The sequence below is a fragment of the Urocampus carinirostris genome, chromosome 5 (genome assembly GCF_059441175.1).
Source record: "Urocampus carinirostris isolate Australia breed hairy pipefish chromosome 5, RoL_Ucar_1.0, whole genome shotgun sequence".
NCBI lineage: Eukaryota > Metazoa > Chordata > Actinopteri > Syngnathiformes > Syngnathidae > Urocampus > Urocampus carinirostris.
Genome location: NC_142353.1, coordinates 5,683,668 through 5,711,596, shown reverse-complemented (window position 1 = coordinate 5,711,596; position 27,929 = coordinate 5,683,668). Strand labels below are relative to the sequence as shown.

At 38.7% G+C, this 27,929-nt stretch overlaps 1 protein-coding gene across 2 annotated transcripts; it reads left to right on the top strand.

Annotated features, from left to right (window-relative positions):
- The first annotated feature begins 17 nt into the window (after nucleotides 1-17).
- slc15a4 (solute carrier family 15 member 4) lies at nucleotides 18-27,918 on the top strand. Of its 2 annotated transcripts, XM_088335429.1 has the most exons (9): nucleotides 18-244; nucleotides 3,296-3,929; nucleotides 5,577-5,869; nucleotides 6,592-6,736; nucleotides 6,902-6,982; nucleotides 9,849-10,029; nucleotides 13,972-14,130; nucleotides 16,526-16,684; nucleotides 27,621-27,918. In XM_088335429.1, exons 2-9 carry the CDS (start codon nucleotides 3,345-3,347, stop codon nucleotides 27,770-27,772), a joined length of 1,755 nt encoding a protein of 584 aa, XP_088191555.1. In that variant the 5' UTR covers nucleotides 18-244; nucleotides 3,296-3,344; the 3' UTR covers nucleotides 27,773-27,918. The 2 variants fall into 2 exon arrangements, with proteins under 2 accessions (XP_088191555.1, XP_088191556.1); XM_088335430.1 differs by lacking the exon at nucleotides 3,296-3,929.
- Nucleotides 27,919-27,929: the final 11 nt, after the last annotated feature.

Here is a 27,929-nt window from a genome sequence, read left to right as displayed (position 1 = left end):
GTAAAGTTGTACACAACTGGGATGCTCTACTTAACATTAGGCGCAGTTCAGCAGTTGCTATATTAATCGTTTCGAAAACCACGCGCATATCCAGCTTGATGACCGTTCGTGTGTCACGGGGTAGTGTTGTGACACTTTTGGTTAACTTACAGTTTTCTGTAGACAAGACCGCTTTTGAAAGCGAAACAACATCAATGTTAATGGAGCTAACTTAGCATTTGGAAACATGTCTTCCGTTTTAAAGGTAATTATCTATATATTAACTCTGCCTGAACTGTTGCATTGCTAAAGTTAGCATGCAGAGTAAGTTTTCCTTGACTACAGTTACGTACCAAAGTTGACGTTCATGTTGTGTTTCTGCTAACTAAGCAAGATATCGATTTGGATGGTTTATATGCTGATGCTCGGAGAAGACTTCTCCGTAAATTAACAATTTTCTTGTGTTAGTTTTAAGGTAGCACGGACCCGTGTCTTAAAGCAGCAGAAAATACACAAAAACAGTGTTTTTACGGGTGTTTGAAATGCTTGAACATGCATTGGTTTTAATGTTCATCAATGTTTGAAAAGTGCTTGAATTTTGGGCTTGAAATTGTTGCCATGTTTCTTAGCAGTCTGACTCGATAGCCTACCCACCAAATGAAGAGAATTAAATCTAGACTGCTTAAAAATGATGTTGACACGCCTGCTCTGGTAGTTTCGTCGTGCTATTGCATTTCTGCGTCCTTTGTGTTAAAGGGCAGCTGGAATTGGATTGTATGGCATTCTCATCTTGCACCCAAGAGTACCGGTGCATTAGACCAAGATAAGATAAACGATCGCTGAAAAAATACAAATAATGGCTAAAATGTGAAACAAATCCAAACAGTGCATGCTGCAAAGAACGCAAAAAAAAAAGATCCAACTCTTAACAATGCTCCCTTCAGTCGTACGCAAGGTAATTTACTGCGATGAATATCTTAACCATGATTTCTTTATTTTTAAATGCTAACCGTTTGCTAGACGTTACTACTAAAAATGGGATTATAGAATTATGAAATGTGTTCAAGGATTACATATAGGTTATTGACATTTATTATGGGGCTTGTCAAAAAATGAAGGCCTTTCCCAGTGGCAATGTGTAATTGGAAGAACTTCCCGCAACTAGGACCTCAAAGGTGCTGGAGCCCATCCCCAGCTATCTTCCGGCATTGGGCAGGGGACTACCTGATCTGGTTGCCAGACACAGGGCAACACAGGGACGACCCACTTGCCCACTCACTACTAGGGATAATTTTAGTCAGCTAAATAACCTGACATGCATGTTTTTGGAATGAGGGAGGAACCCGGAGTACCCGGAGGAAATCCAACCAAGCACAGGAGAACATGCAAACTCCGCACAGAAAGGCTTGTAGCTGGATTCAAGCCCATGACTGCTAATGTACTAACCTCTCATCCGCTGTGCCGTCATTATTAAGATGTTAATTTTCTACTTTTTTGTTGGCTTCTGGACCTTTTCTCTGCCAGTATACCTCTCAATTTCAATTCCATCTATTTATCGATGCACTAAAGCCATATCACCCCAGTGGGAGGTGGGTAGAGTCAAGAACACACTCACATTCATACCCCTTCGCTCCTTCCGACCTGACACTGAACATTAAGCCCACAGCACAAGGGTTAACTGCTGGGCCATGCAACACTTCATCAGCAGAGAGGCCTGACAGCATACAGTGGTTTACCCCCTCCTCATCATATGCATCTCAGTCATTCTTAATTATCTTTCGCCATTCACTTCGATCCCTTGCACACACTTTTTTGCATCCATTAAATTAACAGACTTCGCATCTAGAGCACGTTTCACCCCATCCATCCAACCATATTTGGGCCTTCCTCTCACATTTTCACCAATCCTCTTAGTAAACTCTTTCACCACACCAGTTCTTCCCCTCACTTATTCATTCCTTAGCCAATCCAGTTGTGTCACTCCACACATCGTATGTTAACATTTAGTTTAAATGACAATCAACCTATTATGCTCATTTACTCTCAAACCCAACACATCTGAGCCATACATCACTGTTGGTACCACCACACCTTCATAAAATCCTCGCTTTGCATCCATTTGCAAATCTCTACATTTGAACATTCAATTAGGCACACCCATTGCCTTGCACCCTTCACCCACTCTCTTCTTCATCCTCCTCCTCTAAACCACCATCTGGTGCCACATTCGAACCCAAATACTTAAAACCATCTACACCATTCAAAATAACCTGTAATCACCGACCTCACCATCTCTCAAATACCTGATTACCTTACTCTTGTCTGGATTCACAGTGAGCTTCCTTCTCTTACACACTCAATCAAACTCAACTACCAAAGGACTCAGTCCTGCTGCAGAGTCAGCCACCAAACCATTGTCATCTGCCAACAACAGCTGACTTACACGCAACCCACCCTCACACACTATACATACTCTCCCTGCTCTTACACGTGCCTCACCCACCACTCTATTTATATACAAATTAAACAGCCAAGGTGACATGCCACACCCTCGCTCTAACCCACTCTTACCTGAAACCATTCGCTCACTTCACTCCCTACCCTCACACAAGCTATACTATCCTCATACAAGCTTTGCACAGCACGCAGCAACCTGCCACCCACTCCATATATAACACTTGCCACAATCCCGCCCGATCTATCCTGTCACAAGCTTTTTCTAAATCCATAAATGCCCAATACACCTCCCTTCCTTTCACTATAAACCTTTCACACAACTGCCTGACTGCAAAAAATCTGATCCGTACATCCCTTACCTCTTCTAAACCCACACTTTTCCTCCCCAAGTACTCCTTCTGTCTTATCCTTATTCTTCCCAAAAAAAATCCTGCCAAAAAGCTTTTCCACCACACTCGACAGACTTGTAACAATCAAATTACTACACACCAGCCTGTCACCTTTCCCTTTCACAAGGGAACCACACATGCACTATGACAGTCCTCTGGTGCTACTCCAAGCACAAAACATATAGTCAACAACCATACAAGCCTCACTATCACAGATTCCCCACCTCTTCTGATATGCTCTACCATCCAAACCAGCAGCCTTCCCTTCATTCATCAACCCAACTGCTGCTTTCACCCCCTCCCTGAATTATTTTTATATATTTGATTTTGTTAAATTAGTCATCTCTGACAATTTCAAGAAGCCTTAATGTAGAAATGTATGAAATTCTTGGATGCATTTAAAATCCCAAACAAGTCTTTGGTGACCTTAACACATGAAGATGATTAAACCAGTTGCTCTTGTTTTGTAGGACTGAACTCAATAGAGTGTAAAGAAGGACATTTCAGATTGAGTAGACGATGGCTGTCGACAAGAACACCAATGAGAGTACCCCTCTCTTGGACTCAAATAATGGAACAAATGTCACAACATCACCGCCATCCGTTTTCCAAGGAAGGAGACTTGCGTGTGCTGCGATCTTGCTGGCTGAATCACTGGAAAGGATCGCGTTCTATGGCATCACTTCCAACCTTGTCCTCTTTCTAAATAGTAGTCCTTTCTATTGGGAAGGCACACAAGCCAGCCAAGCCCCTCTAATGTTCATGGGGGTAACTTATTTGATATCTCCATTTGGAGGCTGGTTGGCAGATGCATACCTTGGAAAGTTTTGGACTATTGCCTCAAGTTTAATAATGTACTTCATAGGTATTTTATTTTTTCCTTTTATTTCAAATGAAGACTCCAGGGTGACTATATGCGGAGAAGAGGCAGCATTTCCGGTGCAACCTCCCGAGTGTCTCAGCTCAAACAGTACACCTCCTAGCAATGTAACCTGCCCAATTCGAGCACCATATTGTGGGCCTGCTGTTTATAGTGGACTTTTCTTAATTGCACTGGGCGTTGGGTCGGTCAAATCAAACATCACTCCTTTTGGGGCAGATCAGGTAAAATATGCACATTTTTTGTGATTTACTTGGATTTAAGTATGCATTCAAAATACAAATTTCACCGTTGTAATGATTATAAATATAATCCGCTGCAGGCATTTATAATTGGGAATGGTGTGTAGTCAGACATGTGATTTGCTTTATATTTGCCATGTAGATTCACTCAGGCAAGCACATCATTCATTACCACAGCCAGATCATTTTATTTTACACACACACAGTCACGCAGTCGGAAACATCCATGTAAAAATGGCTTCCATTATAGTGGGAGTTGGAAAGAAATATGCTTTTGCAAAGATGAATGCATATGTTAAATCAATATAGAGGAAATAGTCATTTATGTTTTTGACACATTGACAAAAGCCAAACAAATATTTTCACTGGGGGGCTTGACTCATTACCTCTCAGGGAGCATCGGCCTATGCTCATTACATGTGTCCAACTTTGTGCCAATGCTTTTGATCATGAAATAACTCACTTTTTCAAATAGGGACCTTATATTGCAGGAAAACAACAGAAGCAATTTCATGTTGGGTTTCATAACCATCGGAACATAAAAACTCACAGTAAAACTATCACAATTGCATGTTTAACCATTTGTCAGGAGCTAACTTGGTACAAAAGGCAGATGTTCCGACAAATGTTGGTGTCTGGTATCAAAATGCAGTGAAATTGCTTTAAAAATATCGCACTCCAGGCCAAAACACTTTGTACTTATATGTTCAGTGTGCATTATGGTGAAACTATCACAATGCATAGAATCAATGTAGCTCCTAACGTACAATTATTCTTTTTATAATTAAATATCGGTTTAATTGATGGCAACAGTGGGATGAAAAAAAAATACAGTATACACCTTTGTTCAAAACAATGGCTTAGTTTTATTTAATGGTTAATTCAATTTAATTGTTTTTCTCTTTTACTAGGCTAATTGAGTCATAGAACCATACCTTGATTTTGGTACATGTGATTTGTTTTCTCCTAAAATTATGTAAAGATAAAAAATAAAAAGTGTTGACATTGACACTTGTGAGTGTTTCAAAATATGTAATCAGTCCAATACAGCAAAACAGATCCTGTGTGATGGATGCAATTGACTGAAGAATAAAATTAAAAGTGGCTGTTCAGAACTTAATACTGATTGTATTGTGATCATTGGAAGTGATTTCTGAACCCCACGTTTAAAGAGTAATGAAAGTTTGAAATGTAATTTGAAGTTAACTCTAAACCAATTTTTTTTTCTTCCACTTCATCACATATAGATAGTATCTATTTGTTTCCTCCAAAGGGAGGACCGACTCCATTTGGGTCACAACTGTCACAGGAATATCATCATCTGTTGCACTTGGAGACGAAACATAGTGCTCTGTATCCCATTGTTGTTACTGTTTATGCTGCCATAACATTTACAGTTCAAAATAGGCCAAATGTTTTGCACAGCAGATGCAATAAAGTTGTTAAACATTTTTCCTTGCAATAATTTGATTAAAAAAAAAAGTTTTCCCTTTTCGATCCGTGCAACAGTTGCTTTAATGGCTGATTTATTATAGGAGACACTGACATTCCCATCATGTGGCCTTTTGATTTATGAACTCCAGTGACTCATATTTTTGACATTATTAACATGTTTTTCCTATGGAATAGGTAAAAGACAGGGGACCTGAGGCCACCCGACGATTCTTCAATTGGTTTTACTGGTGCATCAATCTGGGTGCCATCCTATCCTTGGGAGGCGTGGCTTATATACAGCAAAATTTCAGCTTTCAGCTCGGCTACATTATCCCGACCGTGTGTCTTGGAATTTCCTTCCTGGTTTTTCTCCTGGGCCGCACAGTTTTTATCACCAAGCCCGCTGATGGCAGTGCTTTTACCGACATGTTCAAGATCCTGGGCTTCGCTTGCTGCTCTCCAAAACCCAAAGAGCCTGACTTACTCCGGTAATACGTCACTTTTGTCTATTCATAAGCAATGTTGAATTAAATGCATCTTAAAATAATTACAAAATAAAAATGCTGTTTCAAATAACTGCCATGGAGATGCATTGTGAAAGACTTGCATGTATAGAACAGTCTTTCAGGATGTAAATGTTGAAAATCCGCTTTGTGCAAGTAAACCTTTATCCAGAGTTCAATTGATCCCTATCGTTTGTCCTTTCAGGATTTTTTTTTCCCAATGCTAATTTGCACAAATGAAAACCAAAACTAGTTAAAACTAAAATAAGTTGTAGCTCCTCGTTGAATTGCAAACTCTCGTTCCTATGACGTTGAGACAATTTGAAAGTGTTGGGGGGAAAAGATGATGTTCAAACTAAACATCAATAATTCACTTTACACTTGAAAAATACACGTTATAAGGCTGCTACAGGGTCATGTTTACCAATTTGCTTAAAGATTGCTTTTCCTACAAGTGTTCAAAATTTCGAGCATTTTTATTTTTAATTCTTAACCATTCTTGCTCTGTATACTTATCAGTTTTAATATGATTTGTGGAATTAAGCTATACTTTGTATTGTCTACAACTTATTCACTTTAATCTTGGTAGAGTGTTTTGGAAATTGTTGCATTCTATTCCATTGCCCTACCTAACATTACCATTCAATGTTATGTTTAACATTAGCAGATATAACCTTTATCATTGTATCATCATTTTTGTTTCGTAGAAGCAATAAACCAACTCTTTTGGATGGAGCCAAAGTCACATATGGAGGCAAATTTCCAGAAGAGAAAGTAGAGGAAGTGAAATCATTAGTGAAAATCCTTCCAGTTTTCTTAGCCCTCATTCCATATTGGACAGTGTATTTCCAGGTAAATTTGTTTGTAATATAGAACACGTGTTTTGTGAGAATGTCTGCAGTTGCTAAGGTAACAGTTAAGCATTGCCAAGTGTTGACACAAGACTTTTGATAATCCATTATTTAAGCATGGGCAATGGATATATATTCTCTAATACCATTATTTACTGTGTTTTAGATGCAGACAACTTATATTCTGCAGGGCCTGCACCTAAAGATTCCAGTTGCTGCCTCGAATACCAGCACGGATTACCAAACGGTAACAAAACAATAAGTAGTTCAACTTCTAAAGATGTTTTTGGGTAAACCGTGTATTTTTACTCCAAGACTAGATATTGGGTGTAAAAAAATGGGATATTTTCTGTAAATGTATAGTACTAGACTAGATGGTTCACATATAGCCATGGGTCACTGACACAGTCACTGTGGTAGGTAACAGCTGGAGGCTGTCAATGGCCTTGGGGATTAAATTAGAATTGTACTCAACAGACTACAGTGTAACCTTTCAGATTAGCACTCTGCCTGCTTTTAAACACTCCACAACAGCGCCCCCATCTGATGGTTCTCAGTAAGCCCAACACAGACTGCCTGTGCTTGATATACAAGACTGTCCCTGATCCAATCTTAAAATATTAGAATGAAATGAAAAAATATACTAGTAAGCTGTTAGACAAAATCGGCAATATTAAAATAATTTATAAAGCTTGTAATATTTCAGTGGATATGTAATGAATACAAAATTTGGAGAACGTGTAACACAATATTAAAATGATCTAAGACTGTCCTATATGCAATAAAAAGATTAGACGTTCAAACATGCTCAGTTTATGAATCACTTTGCCTTTGTATTCCTTCAAATCATGCACTGATAGTTTTTATTTTTTACTACTGATTATAAACATTTATGTTTAACAAGCAGGGAAATTAGGCAAATTTCAAGGTGTATTTGTGTGCTTAAATAATTACTGCATCCATTGTAAGCGCTTTTACTGTTTAGAAAAGCACGTTATGAATTGACTGAGTTTGTTATTGATTAAGAATAAAGCAGAGTTTGGTACAAATCTTGACACTTCTCAAAATTAAAAGGGAAATGGTATTAGTTGATGCAGTGTTTTTACTTCCTCACCTGACACAGTTCACCATCATAACTGTGCAAATTAGTTATTCGAGAAGACGTAACCCTCTGAGTAAAGCTCGAAGCAATTTTTGTAATTATTTATGATGTGTCACGTTCAATGCTAAATGGAATTGTTTCATCCCTTTAGTTGCAGTGTGTGCGTCTTGTGTCTTTCAAATCTGTCTTGCTATCTAAATAGTATTAAATATACAATAGATGGATCTGTATTTTATGTGTTTATTTTATACTGAGATGTGGGGTAGGTTGTAGGGAGGGTATGCAGATTCTTTGTACTGTCAATATATTTGTTAAATGTATTGCTGTATGCACCAAGTGAGCGTGCCGCTGCCATCCTAACCACCATTTGTTTGACTTCTAACTGCACAAATCAAGTCAATCACTTGCTACATGAACAAAAAGCAATTCAAGGTTTAGCCATCTAAAAATAGAGATGGAGTAATATGCATTCCCTTGCTGTTTTCATGGATATAATAGAATATAAATCAGATTCTCTCTATGCTCCGCATCCTCTTTGCACGAAACCCACGCTTTTCTTTGGACGAATACATATGCATGAGTAAGAATGGAGCAATTTGTCATGTACATTTGCAGCAGAATCCACCTTGTACGCTCTGTTGGAACGTGGTTTGCGATTTTTGGCACATTGTGATGATTGATTTAAATGGAAGCAATTATGGTAGATGAAAAGATTGAGCTGTTATATCTATTTTGATTTGTTTGCAGTCACATTATGTCTTTATTAATCACCATGTGTTATAATGTGCCATTAAAGAAAAATAAAAAAAACTATATATATGTATATATATGTATGTGTATATATACAGTATGTATGTGTATATATATATATGTGTGTGTGTGTATATGTATGTATGTACTGCACGGAGATGACTGGGATGGGCTCCAGCACCCCTGCGACCCTACTGAGGTTAAGCGGTACAAATAATGGATGGATGTGTATTTATATATATATATATATGTATATGTATATGTATGTATGTATAAAAAATGTGTGCGTGTATATGTATGTATGTATGCATACACTAGAGCTGGGGTCTCAAACGTGTTCCAACAGCGTGCCCACCAAGGGACAACTGAGTTGCCTGCGGGCCTGCTCTGAAAATGGCTCAAAAGAGCTGGATTATTGTGATTTTCTAGTAAAAAAATGTTTTTGTGTTAGACCCTTCTCCCAATAATTAACCTGGTAAGAACATAGTAATAACATAATTTGTTCTTTTAGAAATGCATATTAAACTGGGTGCCCTTTGCGCTACTTGGTAACGGAAAGTTGCTCTCAAATTGAAAAAAACTGCACTAGAAAATGGTACAATGCTGTGCATTCAGGTTCTTATTGGAACTCTTCCTAGAAGTTGCTGATATATCAAGCAGTGAATCAATCCCAAACTCAATACTCTTAGTGGTTTTACTTAGACAATTAAATTGATCAATTTGACAATTATATGCCAACTACAGACACTGCAGTACTCCATTTTGTTTGCTTGCAGATTTGATCTTTACATTGTTAATCATCTGCTGCTGGCGGTATCGAGATCTAATAGGAAGCTCAGAGGTGATAGAGCCTTTTCTCTTGCTGTTCCCAAACCTTGGAAAAATGTGTCCTGTCCATTTTTTATCACTAGTCTTAAAACCCATTTTTATTCCTTGGCTTTTGACCCAGCATGAGACTTTCTTGTTTTATTTTCATTAGTTTATGGTCTATTTAAGGTTTTTTGCTAACTATGTTTTCAGCTGGGTCTGTTTTTCAAAGGGCTTAATAGATAAAGTTGAGTTAAGGTAAGGCTAGTGAAACTCAATTTTCAACCACATCTGACTATGACCACCTGGGGGTGCCAAAGTAATAGCAAGCAACCATGCAAACACACAAACTTAGTCAACTGTGTTAGTTTCGCCAAATTCTCCCCAGTGTTCATGCTTTATTGCTTTTTGTACAGTTTTATCACATCTCATCTATTCCTGCTGAATCCTCCAGATGACATTTCGCTTCCCGGCCGCCTGGCTCACCATGTTCGACGCTGTGCTCATCCTCATGCTGATTCCTCTTAAGGACAAAGTGGTAGACCCTATCCTGAAACGGCGTGGCCTGTTGCCCTCTTCTCTGAAGAGAATTGCAGTGGGGATGTTCTTTGTCATGTGGTCAGCTGTAGCTGCTGGTGAGTACTTAAAAAAATCTCCTTTATAAGGAAAAACGTTTGAAATGGGCAATTCTTTTGTAAATACCATCTCATCACATCAGATTTCAATCCACAAATGTTTGGAATAGGCCAATCCATTATATTGTAATATATCTATATACAATTAATAGAAAATATTTGTATATTCTTCTACATGTTTATATAATAACACCTAAATGTAAACATCAATTTGTAGCTGACAGACCCCAACGTATCTCTATTGGAGAATGCTGATGCATCATTTGAAAGTGTAGATCATGAATTTGCGGGGACACAGACTGTATTGCTTTAACAGGGAGAACATTTTTGTGAAAAACGAGCCGTTTTGTGATTGTGACAAATCTGCAATAAATTAATTGATATGCCGCTGTTGAGGACTAAGTAATATTGGCAATAAATGAATAATATAAACACCAATTCTCCTCAGCTGTATTGGACAATTAAGATTTTGATCTAATTCAACTCCTAACTAACGTGTTGAAATAATGTTTGGTTTCTGCTTCTAAAATATTCATGGGAAACTTATGATGACTAAGTTAGTCTTAATTTCCACCTAAAATGTATAGATTTTGCTTAACAAGCTTGAATACCTCAAATTTGTGGTTCGTAATTACTGTAGATTTCTATTATAAACACTCAATATGCAATTTACCACCCGTGTACATCCCAATATGACATGTGGTTTCTAACAATTGTAGACATGTATTGTAAACCACTAAATATTCATGTTGCCACAGGTGCAAAATGACAACCCACGCTACCATTCGGTGGGACATAATGGAGAAAATAAGTGTATTATGTACGTCAACAACACCATGAGTTAGATTAATTTAAAATTGCTCATTTTTGCAGTGCCAAATTAACTCATGCACAGCCCTCCCAGATACAGTAAAATTACATTTTGATACCCATCAAAGGCAGGTTTTTTTTTTTTTTTATAGGCTTGATTCGTTTCATCTGATTTATTGCTTCGCCCCACAAAATGCAGTCTTTTTGTTGCAAAATGAGAATAAATCTAAATTTGGGGTATTGTCTCTGCCAGGTGGATATAATGTAACATTTCAGTCGAAAAGCGTTAATAGCAATCTGGTTTCTGCTTGTATCACACTACTTGATGCGGAAAAGTAACGCCCTTTCGCAGCAAAATAAATTCTGAATATTACAGCAAGCAGTTCCTAGGAGTGGAGAGAAAGGGTTTACGGTAGAGCACGGATGTGGGCATTTTTATTTTGTATGATGACAATAAAACTATTCACTCAACTGCAATTATTTGTTGTGGGTCATTATTTGTGGATCTATTTATTTTTATACACCCGTATTACTCTGTCGAAACTGATGTAATCTCGAGGTAAGTTTGCTCCTTGGGGGCCTTTTTGAAGGTGCGATGTTTTACTTTTCGCAGATGGTTCTGGTCCCCATTAACCTCAAAAACTGAGGAATCTCTGAATAATAAAATTAATACAGTGCAATTCCTTGGCTTTCACCCGTCAGGAGTAGTCAGACCTAAGCAGAACATCAAGTAAGCACTGAACGATGTAGTTATTTAGATTTTGCTTGTGTACAAATGGAAAGGAACGAGCAATCAGAAAAAAGCAAAGCAATCAGCCATATGAAGTGTTTTTGTTGTAAATATTTTGAAGTGTGTGTTTTTTTTTTTTTAATGTACTTCCTTTGGAGCTTGCTTGATTTAAGATGTCCATAGCGAAGGATCATGTCACTGTGTGGTGTTAAGTAGGGAAAGGGTAAGCAGGGTTGTGCATTTGTGGTAAAGGACTTATCCTCTGTGGCCCAGTCACCACATGGACTGAGATGGACATTTGGTATTATTACATGGTCGGATTACAAGACTGCAACTGCTCTTCAAGTGTGGTATTAAGTGTTTTTATGATGTGAGGCGGCCTTTTGCCGTTATCTGCTAATACTGCTGCTGCTAGTTGTATGATATGTGCCATCAAAGTTACAAATGGGATATTGGTTGATTAGTACTTATAGTAGCACTTTTCACTAAGGAGTTCTAATTGTGCTCATAAAACTGAAGAATGTGGACAAAGCCCCATTTTTCAGCCCGGAGTTTTCTCCCCGAAGCCGAGAATATACTTAGTTATATTGAGGCAAGTGACTCATTATGTGCTGATAGGCATCAGTGAAATATTTGCCAGCATTGCAGGTGCTCAATTTTGAATTTCTTGTTTTTAGTATAGCCTTTCATTTCTTAATGACACAATGAAGAGATATGTATCAGTCAAATAACTGGATTGGCACCTAAAAGACCAATACCATATCCTCATTGTATCTTAGCTATGGAGGAGGAATGTGAATGACTGGAACAGCAGCAAGCTCATATGATTTTTATTGGAAAATTAAATCAGGTCAATGTTTATAGTTCAACCGAAAACTCTCAACTATTTTAATTCAAATAAAAATGATATAAAGATTTTGATGTACAGTAGATCAAATCATATTTACCTTTGTGCAGCATCAGTAGTTTGAAATCAAAATTGCTTTTGCCTTCCCAAAAGACTGTTAGGCTTTACACTAAACTCTTATAAGGCTAAGGAAGTAACTTCACTATACAGTACACATTTCTAGTAGGCTGCTCAAAACTTCAAAAATCCTCCTAAGCAAAGCACTGGTATCAACTTTTTTGATGACAAAGTCATTGTCTATAGAACTTGATTATTTCCTTTTTAGTGAACATCAGCATGAATGCCTCCAAAACTTCCTGAGTTAGTGAGCTTCTTAGCCTAGATTTCTCACCTTTTAAAACCAAGATGCTCCACTCTCATGCAACCTGAGTACAGGAATGGCTCCACAAAAACTCATATGCCAACCCTATGACATGTACGCATCTGGGAGGAGGTTATATATATTGTGAGAGGACATGCTTTTTGACTTTTCTTTTGCTTTATTTTTTCTTCTTTTGTTTATTAATTTCCCCAAGCGTTTTTCTTTTCTTCTAGCATTTTTCCTCTTTTTCTTATTTTTTTCTGCTTTTTTTCTTCCTTTTTCTCATTGTTATTTTTTGGGGTTTTAGCCTTTACTGTTTTATTCCCTTTATATTGTTTATTCTTTTTTCTCTTTTTTCCTATTTTCTTCATTGTCTTTTTTATTTTTATATTTTTAGCTTTCATTTGTCTCGCAAAGGTACTTTTCTGCATAATGTTATATAATGAGTTTTAATATATGGATAAATGCAACAAAAACAATCTGAATAGGCTTTTGGGAGCTGAGCCGAAACAGACCCTTCTCTAAAAAGAGACTGAATTCCATTACAACGAGCTTAACTTCTAAATTCTGCAAATATGCAGCACAACACACTACTGCAGACACAGGGATGACAGGCAAATAGTGCAAGAGGAGTTAAGTGAATGATAACAGCTCTTCTTTTAACATGTTTCTATTTCATTTCCTGGCTTTTTTGGCTCCAACTTGCACATTTTTGCCCTCCATCAATCCTGATGCATATCATTCAACACAGCGTGTGTTGTGTTCATGCTGGTAGGCCAAAGCAACTCAATTTTTGAGGGGAGAATTACCGTAGATGTTAAAACTCATTTCATGTGTTATTTTTGGGTTGCGCTAAATGTGGCCAAATTGCTGATTACAGAATGAAGTCATGAACAAGGTTGGATTGTGCAAGTGACAGATACATGGTAAAATTATTTTTCCCACTTAGCCAGCGCAAAACCCACCTCGACAGGAGCCCGCCCTTTGGGAAATCTTCCGTTTTTCCTTCTTAGCCACTCCGGCATTGAATGTAGATGTGATCTTATTAAATTGATGAGAATACTCAAATTGCTGAGTCATTAAATCTACAGCACTGCAATTCGTGTACTGTGTAAACATACGTGTGTGTTTTATTTGTTTGCTTTGTGCTTGTACTCACATTTGCTGTGCAACTTCATGTTGTTTTTTCATTAGGTATTCTGGAGACAAAACGCCTGGAAATCATCAAAGCAAATGGGTCTATTGACCAAGTGCTGGGAAACGTAGTCTACTACGCAGCAGATCTACCAATTTGGTGGCAAGTTCCTCAATATGTGCTGATAGGCATCAGTGAAATATTTGCAAGCATTGCAGGTACTCAATTTGTATTCCTTGTTTTTAGTATAACCTTTTATTTCTTAGCGACATAATGAAGAGAAAGCTGTTAAATAACTGAATTTGCATCTAAAATGACCCATATCATATCTCATTGTCTTAATTACATTCAGCATGACTCTTTTTACCAAGTGCGGTTTGTTGGGAATTAAATATCATGTATCGTTTACCAAATTGTTCAAATTAGTTATCTGACTCCATTAACCAAACACAACCTACATTTACCCAACAATGCACACTCGTTTCTTGGTGGAAAAGATGAACAAGAATAGCCGACATTTCCACACGGGGGCAGATTCAATTTCATAAACAATTTCTCTAAGTGAACTCCATCGAATATGGCCGAATTAGTGTCGTTGGAGTCTCTTGCAAGCCTTCTCTTCAAGTTCTCTAGCTTTTCCTCTCGGCCCACGTCTTTCCGCAAGATGGTGTCCCGGCTCCTCCCATGGGCGTGCCAGGAAGGCCCCACGTGGTCTCCACCACCTCGCCTCGATGTCTGGACAACTAAAAACAGCAGAGCGTTTCTCAAAACATTGCCTGCTGTCCTCCGTCATCAGGGCCCCTCCTCGTCTGGATGCGCTGATAATCTTATCAGCCTCACGTCCGTTTCCGCCATTCCTGTAAACAATATTCTCCACTAGGTTGCACTGACCTTGCACCACAGCCCCGCCAGTGAATATATTTTGCATTAAATGTAATTTGTATTCGATCGTACAAAATCCTTCAATACAGAGGGTGTTGGTATAAATTATGAAATGTTAAACTCTAATATTTTACACACTGGCTAAAATGCAGTTGTTTTCCTGCAAATCCTCTGCCACTTTGCCTTATACAGTACCTTTCACTAATTGTATTTAACCTTTCTAACATTAAGGTAATTGATGTTGCAATGTTTTGAGAAAATACAGTTAATATTTGTATTTTTTGAGTGTATTCCTTGTTCTGCAAAATACACAAGTTTGATTCATATGGTTTTGAAAATTAAATCTGTATTTTTAGTCTGCAAAGGGATACATGAAATCTATCATTAAACCTAGATTTCGGTTTTCAGACTGATGGCACAGGTTTGACTGGATTAATTTATTAATGAATGAATAAACGCTCTCTTGTTTTTATACGGACAATACAATATACATATGAGTGGAAAAAAGTAGTCACTTCAAGAATAATGAATTAATTAATAATTACGTTTTACAGCAGTAGGATCCATCTCAAATGCTCCCTTCTGTCTCTCTGCAGACGCTATACCTTCTGAATTCATTAAAATAACCCAGTCTCTTTCTTCATTTCTTAAGCTTTAGCACTTAGATCAAAGGTGATAGCCTGACAGAATTGTGACATTGAGCCTGCTAAATGGAATGAAATGTTTTTCTCAGCCCTCTATTGTTTGAATCGATCTGTAAAAAAGCCACTGCCGTCAAACATTTATTCCTCGGTTCTAAATAGAACTTTTACTCGTGTATCATGACACATTTTTTTAAAAAATTTGTTTTCTTGGAATGTTTCCTGGTCTGTGGTTATCCTGCTTCATTGGAAGAAAAAAATGAATGGTGCAAATGCAATCCAATTTTAATTGTTTTATTTTTCTGTAGCCCAAAAACTTGTTTTATTTGTGACCACCCTTTTAGATTTGATCTGAAATCTAACCAGATACAATTTACAACTTTTAACCATTGTTCTTTATGTTGCCTTCCTTCTTCAAAATGCATCAGTATATAAAAGGACAATTATATGATCAAAGTAAACAATTGAAAACATCTGCAAAGGTTGGAGTTACAATGCTTGTATTAATGCCAACATTTTTCAGCACATTTAGTCAAGTACAGATGTTTGTGAGGAATCTATCCTCAAAGAATTAAAAGAAAACAGTCATCCACCTTTCTGTAATCTCTCCAGACAGATGTAGCTATCGGGCCTTATTTAAAAAAAATCATATGCGGCACCATGAAATTATCAATGTCAGCTTGCAGGCAGACAGGTCGGGTGATGGAAAATAAGACTCCTTTTACGTACTTGAGCGTTATATCAGTCTCCCTGCAAACAGAGTGATTTGTCTTCCAGAAATGCGGTTGTCTTCAGACTATAATAGCATAGCCTATCAGATACCGGACCGACTCAAAAACATCGCCAACCCGATGGCGAGGACACCGGTACTGCTTGTCAAAATGTAGCGAATTCATATTAAAAAAATGCTGTGCTGCTGCAGCCACGTTCTGCCTGCTATGTGCTTTCGAATACACAAAGAGTTGTTATTGCACAAGTAATACAATTCAATCAATACTGTTGTGCTCATCCATTCAATCACTACAGCTACCATTCATGCAGCCTACTTTTTGAGTAAAGACGAATTAAATACATGTTTTGTTTTCTGCAGGGCTGGAGTTTGCTTACTCTGCTGCACCCAAGTCGATGCAAAGTGCCATCATGGGGCTCTTTTTCTTTTTCTCTGGGATAGGCTCCTTTGTGGGCTCAGGTTTGCTGGCCATTGTGTCCCTTAAAGCCATTGGATGGATGTCATCCCACAAAGATTTTGGTAAGAAAAAACATGAATTTACGGTCACATCCCCTTATCTAGCCACAGTTGTCTCTCTACAATTGCTAACTGAGAGTGGGGCATAGGGCTGCAAAAGGTATCATGTTCTGAGTATTTCCACTCAATTTTCAAGTTATTGAATCATGGTAGGCCGGCTGTGGATGAAACTCCATCATTATAAACTGGACCATTTAACAACTGGAAGTGACATTGAACCGCGTAATGACGAACTGCTTCGCAAAAATTATGACGAAGACATGGTTAAGCTTATCTATCCCGGCTGACGCTCAAAGAAACTCTGCGGTTCAGATGTATCGACATTTCGTTCTGTGTACACGAATGACAATAAAGTAAATCTGAATCTGATTATCACAGATAATTGCTTTTGTGTGGTCCACAAACTACAAACCAAGCTTGCTCTTCACTGCAGTTTGCTTTTGACTTTGATTTTCATACGTGAGTGTGGACTTCGAGGTATTGATTCCGATTGAGATTTATTTTACCAAGATTGGACTTTGGATCTTTAAAGCTTACAGTGATTTAAAGTCCACTTAAGGATGTTGTAAATCAGATGTGCAATGGGTAGCAAAAAGCTCTGTGGCATCTTGTTTTAAGAGAAGTTTTCCCATAATAAAAAGACATGTCAATCTAACAACGTAAGATTGTGTAAATCTGTCCAAATAGCCAAATTAAAAGAAAGGTGTCTGATGCGATTGATGGCCTCCTAGTGACAGACAGTTCCTAACTCTGATCCCATTTCTCTGAGCATTTGGCAAAGATGTTAATCATACACCCGCAAAATGCTAATGGTTTATTAATACAGTGTGCTTTGGGTTTAAGGGTGATTTTGATGATGTAAGCTCTGAAAGGTGGGTTACATGCCTCATAAATCCATCCGATTCTCGGATTAGTTTCATTTAAGGGGCAGTTAAAGTTAAGATAGATTGCCTTAAAGATGTAATTTTGTTTTATAAGTCACTTGAATGGTGAGATAAAGAAATGGAGCTCAAAAACCTCCTGGATACAGATTATAAACACACAAAGTTTAGGTATTGAGTACAGTTCAGAATTCTACTGTTTGTTTTGTGGCTGTTTTCCCACTTTGTAGACGTTAGTTTCCTTAGTCCTTTTCGCTCTTAAGGTGGAAAAGATTCAACTCATTTCCATGGCTTCCGGCTTTATGGTGTTCAGTTAACCGTTTTCTTGGTGAAATGTTCAGAGTTTTTACTTAGCCGCACTGGCCAGAAGCTAGATGAGGAACATTAATCACTGGCCGGGGGTCTGATTACACCTCCCTGCTCGACTTGAGTAAAGCTGTCTCTTAAGCATTAACATGGCGATGGAAGTGCTAGTCCGACATCACATGGCTTGATTCTGTCACTGTTTCCGCATGCACTTTCTGAAAAGGTCTGGGCATGTGTGGCGAGTGCAACGTTGCCTTTAAATTTTCCTGGTTTAAAAGAGTATTTTTAAATTCCATTTTTCATGTTGTTGGCAAGTATGTCCACATAGATAAAAAATACATGCGGCATACAATTTGGATGTGTGTAAAGGTTTTTGTAATTGTATATGCAGTACTGCTCATTACAAAGTTTACAAATCATTTTTATCACAGTATTGGTGTGACAGGTTTTTAAAAATGTTTGAGATTCAATCATCATACTTGAAGTTTTTAACGCTGCTTGTTTCTTATAGGGCATAGAAGACGTAGCTATTAACATTTATAACTCATGTAGTGCTATGGAATAGGTTGAGGAATTTTAAATAGGAGAACAAGTTGTACCATAAAAACATGCATTAATTATTTATTCTACTGTTTTCTTAAGCAGTAATAGTGGCACCATACCTTTTGGAAGTTTGTACAAAATCTGATTATATATGGAGAACCAATCATGCCACATATTGAAATAAATGTTTAAATAAAAAATACCTACAAATGTATTCCATATGAATAAAATAACACATTAATAAACCACATAGTGCCTAAATACTTGGTATAAATGTTTTTTTTTCATTATATTTATGCAGTTTATCATTTTTCTATTTCCTTTTTTCCTCTTTAATATATTTTTTTCCTTTCATGTATTTTGTTGTGTATTTTGTCACAACCAAATGTTATTCAAATGAGAAGGCATGTCAAACTGGCTGAGCCTTTCCCCTATTTGTTGATTGGTTTAGTAGCCAATTTGTTCATCACTAATAAATCAATAGGTGAAGTGCTGAAACAAGTGGGCCGCCTCCTCACTTGGACATTTTTGTTTCGACGAAATACTGTAACAAAACAATCTGCAACAAAATAAAAAACAAATTAATATATAAACGACAAAATTGCATTTATTTGCGTGATTTATTTGTGTTGATTTATTCTATATTACCTATGTGTATTCATTATTTTATACACTTTACATAATGCAGGATTAGTCCTCCATAATATATGCCATCATAAGCTGCATCCTTTTATGGGGAGAAATGTGTTCTTTTTTTTGGGTTGACTGTCGCTGAAAAGTATACATTCAACAATATCCTACTAAACACTGATATTGTTTTATACTCATGACACTGAAGAAAACCAAATGCTAGATAATGCTTTGTAATACAGGTTTGAACCACTGCAAAATGTATATTCTGTTAATCCTTTGAGAATTAATCATATTTTCATTTACACAAAAGGCTTCCTTTAAAGCTAGGGTGCGTCGTTTGAGATGGCCTTGAAAGGTTAAAAGTAGAATATTTTCTCTATTAGGTATGTGTTAACAATTCCCAACTGAGTTCAAAGAGCCCTTATAATTTTTTTCCACCAGACCTACAGTGAAGAAAATAAGTATTTCGCTATTTCTTGCACTTAGAAATCATGGAGTGGTCTGAAATTTTCATTGTAGGTGCGTGTCCACTGTGAAAGAGATAAATAAATGGTCTGCATTTATATAGCGCTTTTCAAGTCAATAAAGACCTCCCAAAGCGCTTAACAATGTGCTTCACACTTATCCATTCACACACCAATAAGGAGTCAGTCATGCAAGGCGCCTACCTGCTTATTGGGGGCATTAGGGATTCAATGTCTTGCCCAAGGACACTTCGACATAACGCGGAGGAGCCGGGAATCAAACCTGCGACCTCTTCATCCCAAGACAAGTGCTCTACCTCCTTAGCTAAAAATAAAAATCCAGAAATCACAATGCATAATTTTTTAACAATATATTTTTGTGATACAGTGGCAAATAAGTATTTTAACACCTGGGTATCTTCTAGAATTCTGACCCTGAAAGACCTGATAGTCCGCCCATTAGAAGTCCACATGCGCATTCCATGTATCGTCCTGAATCAGAAGCACCTGTTTGAGGTTAGCTGCATAAAGACACCAGTACACCCCATACAATCAGTAAGATTTTAACTTGTAACATGGCGAAGATCAAAGAGCTGCCCAAAAACACCAGAGACAAAATTTTACACCTCCATCACAAGGCTGGAAATGACTAAGGAGCAATTGCCAAGCAGCTTTGTGAAAAAAAGGTCTGTTGTTGGAGCAATCATTAGAAAATGGAAGGAGCTAAACATGACAGTCAATCTCAATCGGAGTGGAGCCCCATGCAAGATATCACCTCGTGGGGTCTCAATTATTCTAAGAAAGGTGAGGGATCAGCCCGGAAGTACACGACAGGAGTTTGTCAATGACCTGATAAGAGCTGGGACAGTCATTTCCAAGGTTACTATAGGTAATACACTGAGACTTCATGGTTTGAAATCATGCATGGCACAAAAAGTTCCCCTGCCTTAACCAGCACATGTCAAGGCCTTTTAAGTTTGCATATGACCATTTGGATGATACATAGGAGACATGGGAGAAAGTTTCGTGGTCAGTTGAGACATTTTTGTGATCGATTAAGGGCTATATAAATAAATGTGACTTGACTTGACAGAAATAGAACTTTTTGGTCATAATTCCACCAAGCGTGTTTGGAGGAAGAAGAATGAGTCAAGTCAAGTCATTTTTATTTGTATAGCCCTTAATCACAAAGAGTCTCAAAGGGCTTCACAGGTTATTACAAAGACTATTTCTTTCAGACTATTATTACACCATCCCCTGATCTGGAACCAACATGAGGGCAAGGAACAACTCAAAAAACCTCAACATGAGGAAAATTAAGAAACCTTGAGAAGGGACCGCACATGTGGTATCCCCCTTACAGGATTACCAGACCGCAAAGAATGTTGCAATCACAAATAATACAGAGATATTGTCCACGAAAAGTATAGGTTATTCATATGCTACAGCGTAGAAGTGAGTCTTAAGCTTGTGAAGTGTGGTGGTGGTAACATCATACTTTGGGGGTGTTTTTCTGCACATGGGACAGGACGAGTGCACTGCATCAAAGAGAGAATGATTGGGGCTGTGTATTTTGAGATTTTGGGGAACAACCTCCTTCCCTCAGTCACCATTGAAGACTGGTTGTGGCTGGGTCTTCCAACACGACGGACACCCGAAGCACACAGCCAGGAAAACCAAGGAGTGGCTCCGTAAGAAGCATATCAAGGTTCTAGCATGACCCAGCCAGTCTCCAGACCTGAACCCAATAGAAAATCTTAGGAGGGAGCTCAAACTTTGTTTCTCAGCGACATCCCAGAAACCTGACTGATGTAGAGAAGATGTGACCACTCCTGCAGTGTGTGCAAACCTGTTGAAAGACTACAGGAAACGTTTGACCTCTGTAATAGCAAACAGACTACTGTACCAAATATTAACATTCATTTTCTCAGGTGTTCAAATACTCATGCACTGTGATTTCTGGATTTCTTTTTAGTTTATTTCTTTCACAGTGGACATACACCCGCGATAAAAAAATTAAGACCTCTCCATGATTTCTAAGTGGCAGGAATTGCAAAATAGCAGGGTGTTCATATTCTTATTTTCCTCACTGTATATGCTTTTATCATTGCTGTTCAGGAAGCAGGAAAGAGGTGGAGTGTTTACGAAGCAGGAAAGCTGGTTCTCGTGGTTGGTGTAGCTTCCGAGTGTATTTGACCTGATCTAAGAAATGCACGTACATGCAAGTGCCACACAAACAGCTTGACAGAGACTCCAACGATGACTTAAGCCAGAAGATGGTGTCTGCTAGTGGAACATTCCCAGACAGCGCCTTCAACTCTGGTTGTGTTGTAACTTAAAGCACCATTTGTAAGGGCTAAGAAGGTGTTTTGCTTTGTAGCATATGTGTGAGAACCCGAATGTAGCTTTATGGGCAAATTAACTAGATGATCTCCCCTCAAATATGAATTTGCCACTCAAGGTGATATTAAACCTGTTAAAGCATTAGAATGTCGAGTCATGACATTTCTTGATTTGCATCAATCTATCATCAATCTTCAACACTATACAGCCTCTGCTACTTAGTGGTAAACTGACAGAAATGGGAGCAACCTCACACCTTGTTGCATGGATTACGGACTACCTGACAGGCAGACCCCAGTATGTGAAACAGGGGGGCTGTACATGGGACACTGTGGTCAGCAGCACAGGATCGCCGCAGGGGACCATGTTCTCTCTGTTCCTATTCACCCTGTATACGTCGGACTTTCAGTACAACTGAGTCCTGCCACGTGCAGAAGTTTGTTGATGACACTGCTATCGTGGTCTGTATCAGAAGTGGGCAGGAGGAGGAGTACAGGAAATTGATTGAGGACTTTGTTCAATGGAGCGACGCTAACCACCTGCACCTGACCACCACCAAGACCAGGGAGATGTTGGTGGACTTCAGGAGAACTAGAACCGGTTCCTGTAACTATCAAAGGAGAATGTTTAGAATTTGTCCAGACCTACAAATACCTGGGTGTGCAGCTGGACAATAAACTGGACTGGACTGCCAACACAGAAGCTCTATGCAGGAAAAGTCAAAGCCGACTGTACTTCCTCAGAAGGCTGGCGTCATTCAACATCTGCAAAAAGCTCTTGCAAATGTTCTATGAGACTGTTGTGGCAAGCGCCCTCTTCTATTCGGCAGCGTGTTGGGGAGGCAGCGCTAAGAAGAAGGATGCCTGTCGTCTTAATAAACAGTTAAGGAAAGCGGGCTCTGTTATCGGCACAAAGCTGGACAGCCTGACAACTGTAGCTGAGAGACTAGCACTGAAAAAGCTGTGGTCAATCATGGACAATTCATCACATCCACTACAGAGCATCATCTCCAAACAGAAGATCAGCTTCAGCTATAGACTGCTGTCACAGTCTTGTTCCATGGACAGACTGAGGAGATCATTTCTTCCTCATGCGATGAGGCTTATTTAACTCCACCTAGGTGAGTAAAAGCCCACATTAAACCCCACCCCCCACATTTGCATATTACCCTATTTTTATTACAGTGTGTATTTTATGTAGCACTATTTAATTACTCAACACGTTACATTGGGTATTTCTGTACTCTATTTCTTTTCTTTTATTTTATTGTTCAACACAAGGATACTGCTGCAAGTGTGAATTTCCCTACGGGGATGAATAAAGTATCTCTCTATCTATCCATCTTCAGATGTTCATTTTATATCGACTTTTTTTCCTTTTTCCTGTGATCAGTTAAATTGTCTTACATTGAAGCTCTATAATCACCCTAACCCGTATAAAGGCGCATCGAATAGTCATTTTTTACATTTTATTAGGTTTGTGAGTCTAAAAATATAATTTGGTATGGGGATATTTCATCTCATCTCATAAAGGGATAACATATTCAGATACTGAAGCTATTTGACATTTTTACATTTGAACATTACACAACTGATCCTTAGTTGGTTTTAACTACATTATAGTTTCCCTACTCATTAGTTTGTAAAACTGTTGACTATACATGAGAGACGTCAAGATTGCATTCATATCAAGTTTATTGAAAGCTATTCTAGGTGTCTTCGCAGCAAATGCGTCCCTGAATTTCTTTCCAGTCTATAAAATCTGTGGTACAAAAACATTCACCAATGCACTCTCGAGATGAAAAGGGTCACACGACATCCCGTTGAAGACGCATTTGTCGCTTTTGCTGCATCCTGTCATCCCAGTGTGCCGTTCTTTCATTGAATGTCTAATTAGCAACAAGAGTGTGCATACAACAGAGCAACCTTGTTCAAGTGTATAGCGATGTTGTGATGTCCAACGAGATCACTGGATTATGCAAAGCTTGAAGATGCCGTTTCATACGAGTTGATCCGTTCTTTGATCAGCAGGATAGAGCAGGGCGCTATTCATGTACAATAACATGAAAGTTTTTGTCTTGGAGCAGGATCTCTTTTGACGCCAATCTGACGACGCGGGGGAGTGAATATGCGCAAGGGAGTGTGGTGATCAAATAGTTGTTAGTTTCAGGTATTTGTGGGTGTATAAAAATTTAAGTTTTGTACAAAATATGCTCATGTTGCAATGTTTCCCCATATATTTTTCTGAGACCCTGGGGTGATGGACTTTTCCAATAGGGTATGAGGGCCTGCTTTCCCCGGAATAGATATCGTACATCTGAAATTCAAACCCATCGATCAGGTGCATTCTTAGAGCAAAATCAAGAATCTAGATTCATGATGAATGTGGGAGATGCGTAGCACAAATACACACCATGGCGTTTGCAATCATTTATATTATGAGAAATCAAACTGTTATTTTGATGAACTTTGCTTCGATATGTATTTAAAAAAAATCTGATTTAATACACGTTTGAAACTCTGGTGGGACCAATTAAACACTGGCGGCCTGTGAGAATATTCCAATGGTATAGGAAACACTGTATTGGTAAAAGGGATTTGTGTAACGAGAACATAACCCAAGTAAAATTGAATTATATTGCTGACATTGGATAACCCCAAATGTTACCATAATACCTTCTATGGTCTATCTACTATATAACACGCTACAGTGGGCATTTGCACGTCACACTGGGTTTTTGTATATTGTATTATTTTTTGCTTTATTATTGTATTGTTCACAGCTCAGGGATGCTGCTGGAAATGTGAATTTCCCTTCAGGGATGAATAAAGTATCTATCTATATCTATCTATCTATCTATCTACCCTGGTAATATACCTTGAGAGGGCTGACGGACAGCAAGACAAACACATACACAAAATCAAAGAAAAGGAAAAGGAAAAAGAAAAAAAAACACACAAATTTGACCATGGCCAACCCAAATGCCCAATCACCCAAAAAAGTTAAGCACCTCGGCACCCAAGTTGGTCATGCTTTCGTCCCTCCAAATTAAACGAGACACAAGAAAGCGGCCATGTCACTCTGGTCAGGGTGACATAACACACTCTTCTGTTCAACAGCAGGGCCCGACAGTTTTCACTGGTTTACCCCTGCCGCATCATGCAGTTGCCCTGCTCACCCCTTAGAACACGTCCAAACATCCCACTATCCTTTCACAACACCTATCCACTCATTCCTATCACTAACAAGAGCTCTAGCTTCCACTATATTTAGACCTCTTTCCTGAAGTGCACTCAACACCATCCATCCACGCCAATCACGGCCTTCCTCTTGGTCTCCTTCCATTTACTTCTGCTCTGTAGATCCTCTTAAACATTCCCTCCTCATCCATCCTCTCCATGTGTCAAAACCAACCAAGTACTTTCTTATCAACATGCTTGCTCAGTTCCATGACTGCTCCAGTTCTGTCTCTCACAATTTCATTTCTCAATCTATGCAATCTTGTCACTCCTAACATACTCCTCAAACACTTCATCTCAAAAACATTTAACTTCCTTCTTAAATCTGCGTTCAGGCTCCTAGTCTCTGCACCATACAACACAGTCGGCACAATCACACTCTCATACAGTCCCCTCTTAACATCCATACTCATACTCTTGTTGCTCGTCACTCTCCTCCGAGCACCCAAAACCTTGCTTCCTTGATTCACTCTGTTCAATACCTCGCACTCCATTCCACCAACTACAGCCACATCACAACCTAAGTACCTAAAGCTTTCAACTTCTTCCAGCACCTGTCCATTCAATTTTATTTCCAACGCCATGCCTACTCCCTCACGTGAACATTTTATCACCTTACTCTTGCCAACATTCACACATAACCTACGCCTATGACACACTCTTCCAACCTTCTCAATGTTTCCTCAGAATCAGCCCCAAGCGCTGTATCATCTACAACCAACAACTGACTTACCTGCCACACCGTTCCAAGTCAAGCAAGTCTTATTTATTTATATAGCCCTTAATCACAAAAAAAATGTCTCAAAGGACTGCACAGGATTACAATTACAAAATTAGACAATTACCTGATCTTAAACCAGCATGCGGACAAGGAACAACTCACAAACCTCAGTGTGAGGAAAAAAGAGAAACCTTGAGAAAGGACCTCACATGTGGTAATCCCCCTTCCAGGATTGACCAGGGTGAATTACAATTAGCATTACTGTACACATAATAGTAAACATTAGGTAAGATGTTGAAAATGTCCGGAAAGTGCATGACATCAACAACGCCCCCAGCCTGTAAACTAGTCCAGAAAGTCTATGACGGCCACGGCGCTGCTTCCCATCTCTGCCAGCTGGTAAATGCAGGGGTTGACATGCTGCAGGTCAGACGCTGGTCCGGTGACTCATCTAAAATCATCCTTCTCCTTCGTATCAGCCAGGGAGGCGTCGGAAAAAGACAGGACAAAACAGAATATGAGGTGGGCATAAATCATACGCTTTGGAATTGAAGTGTGTCTTGAGCCTTGATTTAAAAACTTCCGTTGAGGTTGCAGATCTTATCTCCAGAGGCAGGGCATTCCATAACACCGGGGCCCGGATGGAGAACGCTCTCGAGCCTGCAGACTTCTTGGCTCTCGGAGTCACAAGTAGACCGGCATTTTCCGAGCGCAGTCTCCGTGCAGGAACATAGGGGAAATCAAATCGGAGAGATAAGAGGGTGCAAGCCCATGCAAACATTTCTATGTTAATAAGAGAATCTTAAAGTCACATCTTAAGTGGACTGGGAGCCAGTGCAAGTTGGCCAATACAGGAGTAATATGCTCAAACTTTTTGGTCTTAGTCAAAAGTCTAGCTGCTGCATTCTGAACCAGCTGCAAACGTTTAATGCTAGACATGGGGAGACCAGAACGCAATACAGTACAGTAATCTAGCCGATAAGTAATAAACGCATGAATTATAACCTCTGCATCTGATTGGGACAGCATCGAACGAATCTTTGCAATATTCCTATGACTAGCCCTCCATGACCCAGTTTTCCTTCCACATAAAAATGATCAGACATACCACTCACTTCACCTTTGTAAACATGAACATCCAACAATCTATTTGACATTCCTTTCCTAACCACTACATAATCTATCAGTGCTCTGTCCACCATCTCACCACCATCCACTCTGACAAAAGTATACTTATTCACGTCCCTATTTTTAAAGATTGTATTTTATGGTACCCCACTATAATTGCCAAATACGGATTTTCATAGCAATTGAAGAATATAAAATAAATAGTTCATTGCTGGGTTCTACCCAATTTTAATCACTTAATTGAGGTAGTTATTTTACCACAAGCTCTCAACTCAAAATTACATGACCGTTGCTCAGGATTTAGGCGTCACCTCCAAATCAAAGCTGTCTGGTCATTACGTAAGCATTGAGCAGCTTTAATGTAATTTCAATGGGACAGCAGGTGGCTAATGGTTACGTACTTGATTAATTTAGCTCCCCGACTCATTTTCAATACAAGCAATATTAATGTAACTGCAGTTTTTAAACTAGTAGGGGCACATACCATTGGTCAAGACAATTTAACTTTTATTTGCTTGGCCTTATTTTTACACAGTGGCGTCTGTTGTGATGACTTTTGTCAGTAACATTAATGCAGTATTTTGCCGCCTCTAACCATGCCAAGATGATGTTTTAGATTTTTTTTAAAAAAGTCACCTACCTGAACTTGTTGATTAATAATTTGTGTCATTTTCTCTCTAGGAAACATCAACGACTGCTCGCTGCACTACTACTTCTTTCTCCTGGCCGGGATTCAAGGCGTAACGCTTCTCATCTTCCTGATCGTTACGTTTAAATATGACAAGCAAAAGGGGCGAGCGGGAAGCCAAAGGCAAAGGCTGATTTCATCTTAACCCTGAAACCTGGGCCATTTTGCTCTTGTGCTACCTGCCTGGTTCAAATCCAATCTTAAATCGGAATAATATGTCATTAATAGTCAGATCCATTTACTGGAATTAACAAGTGATTGTTATTGTGTGTTGTAGGTTTTTTTTTTTTTTTTTTTTTTTT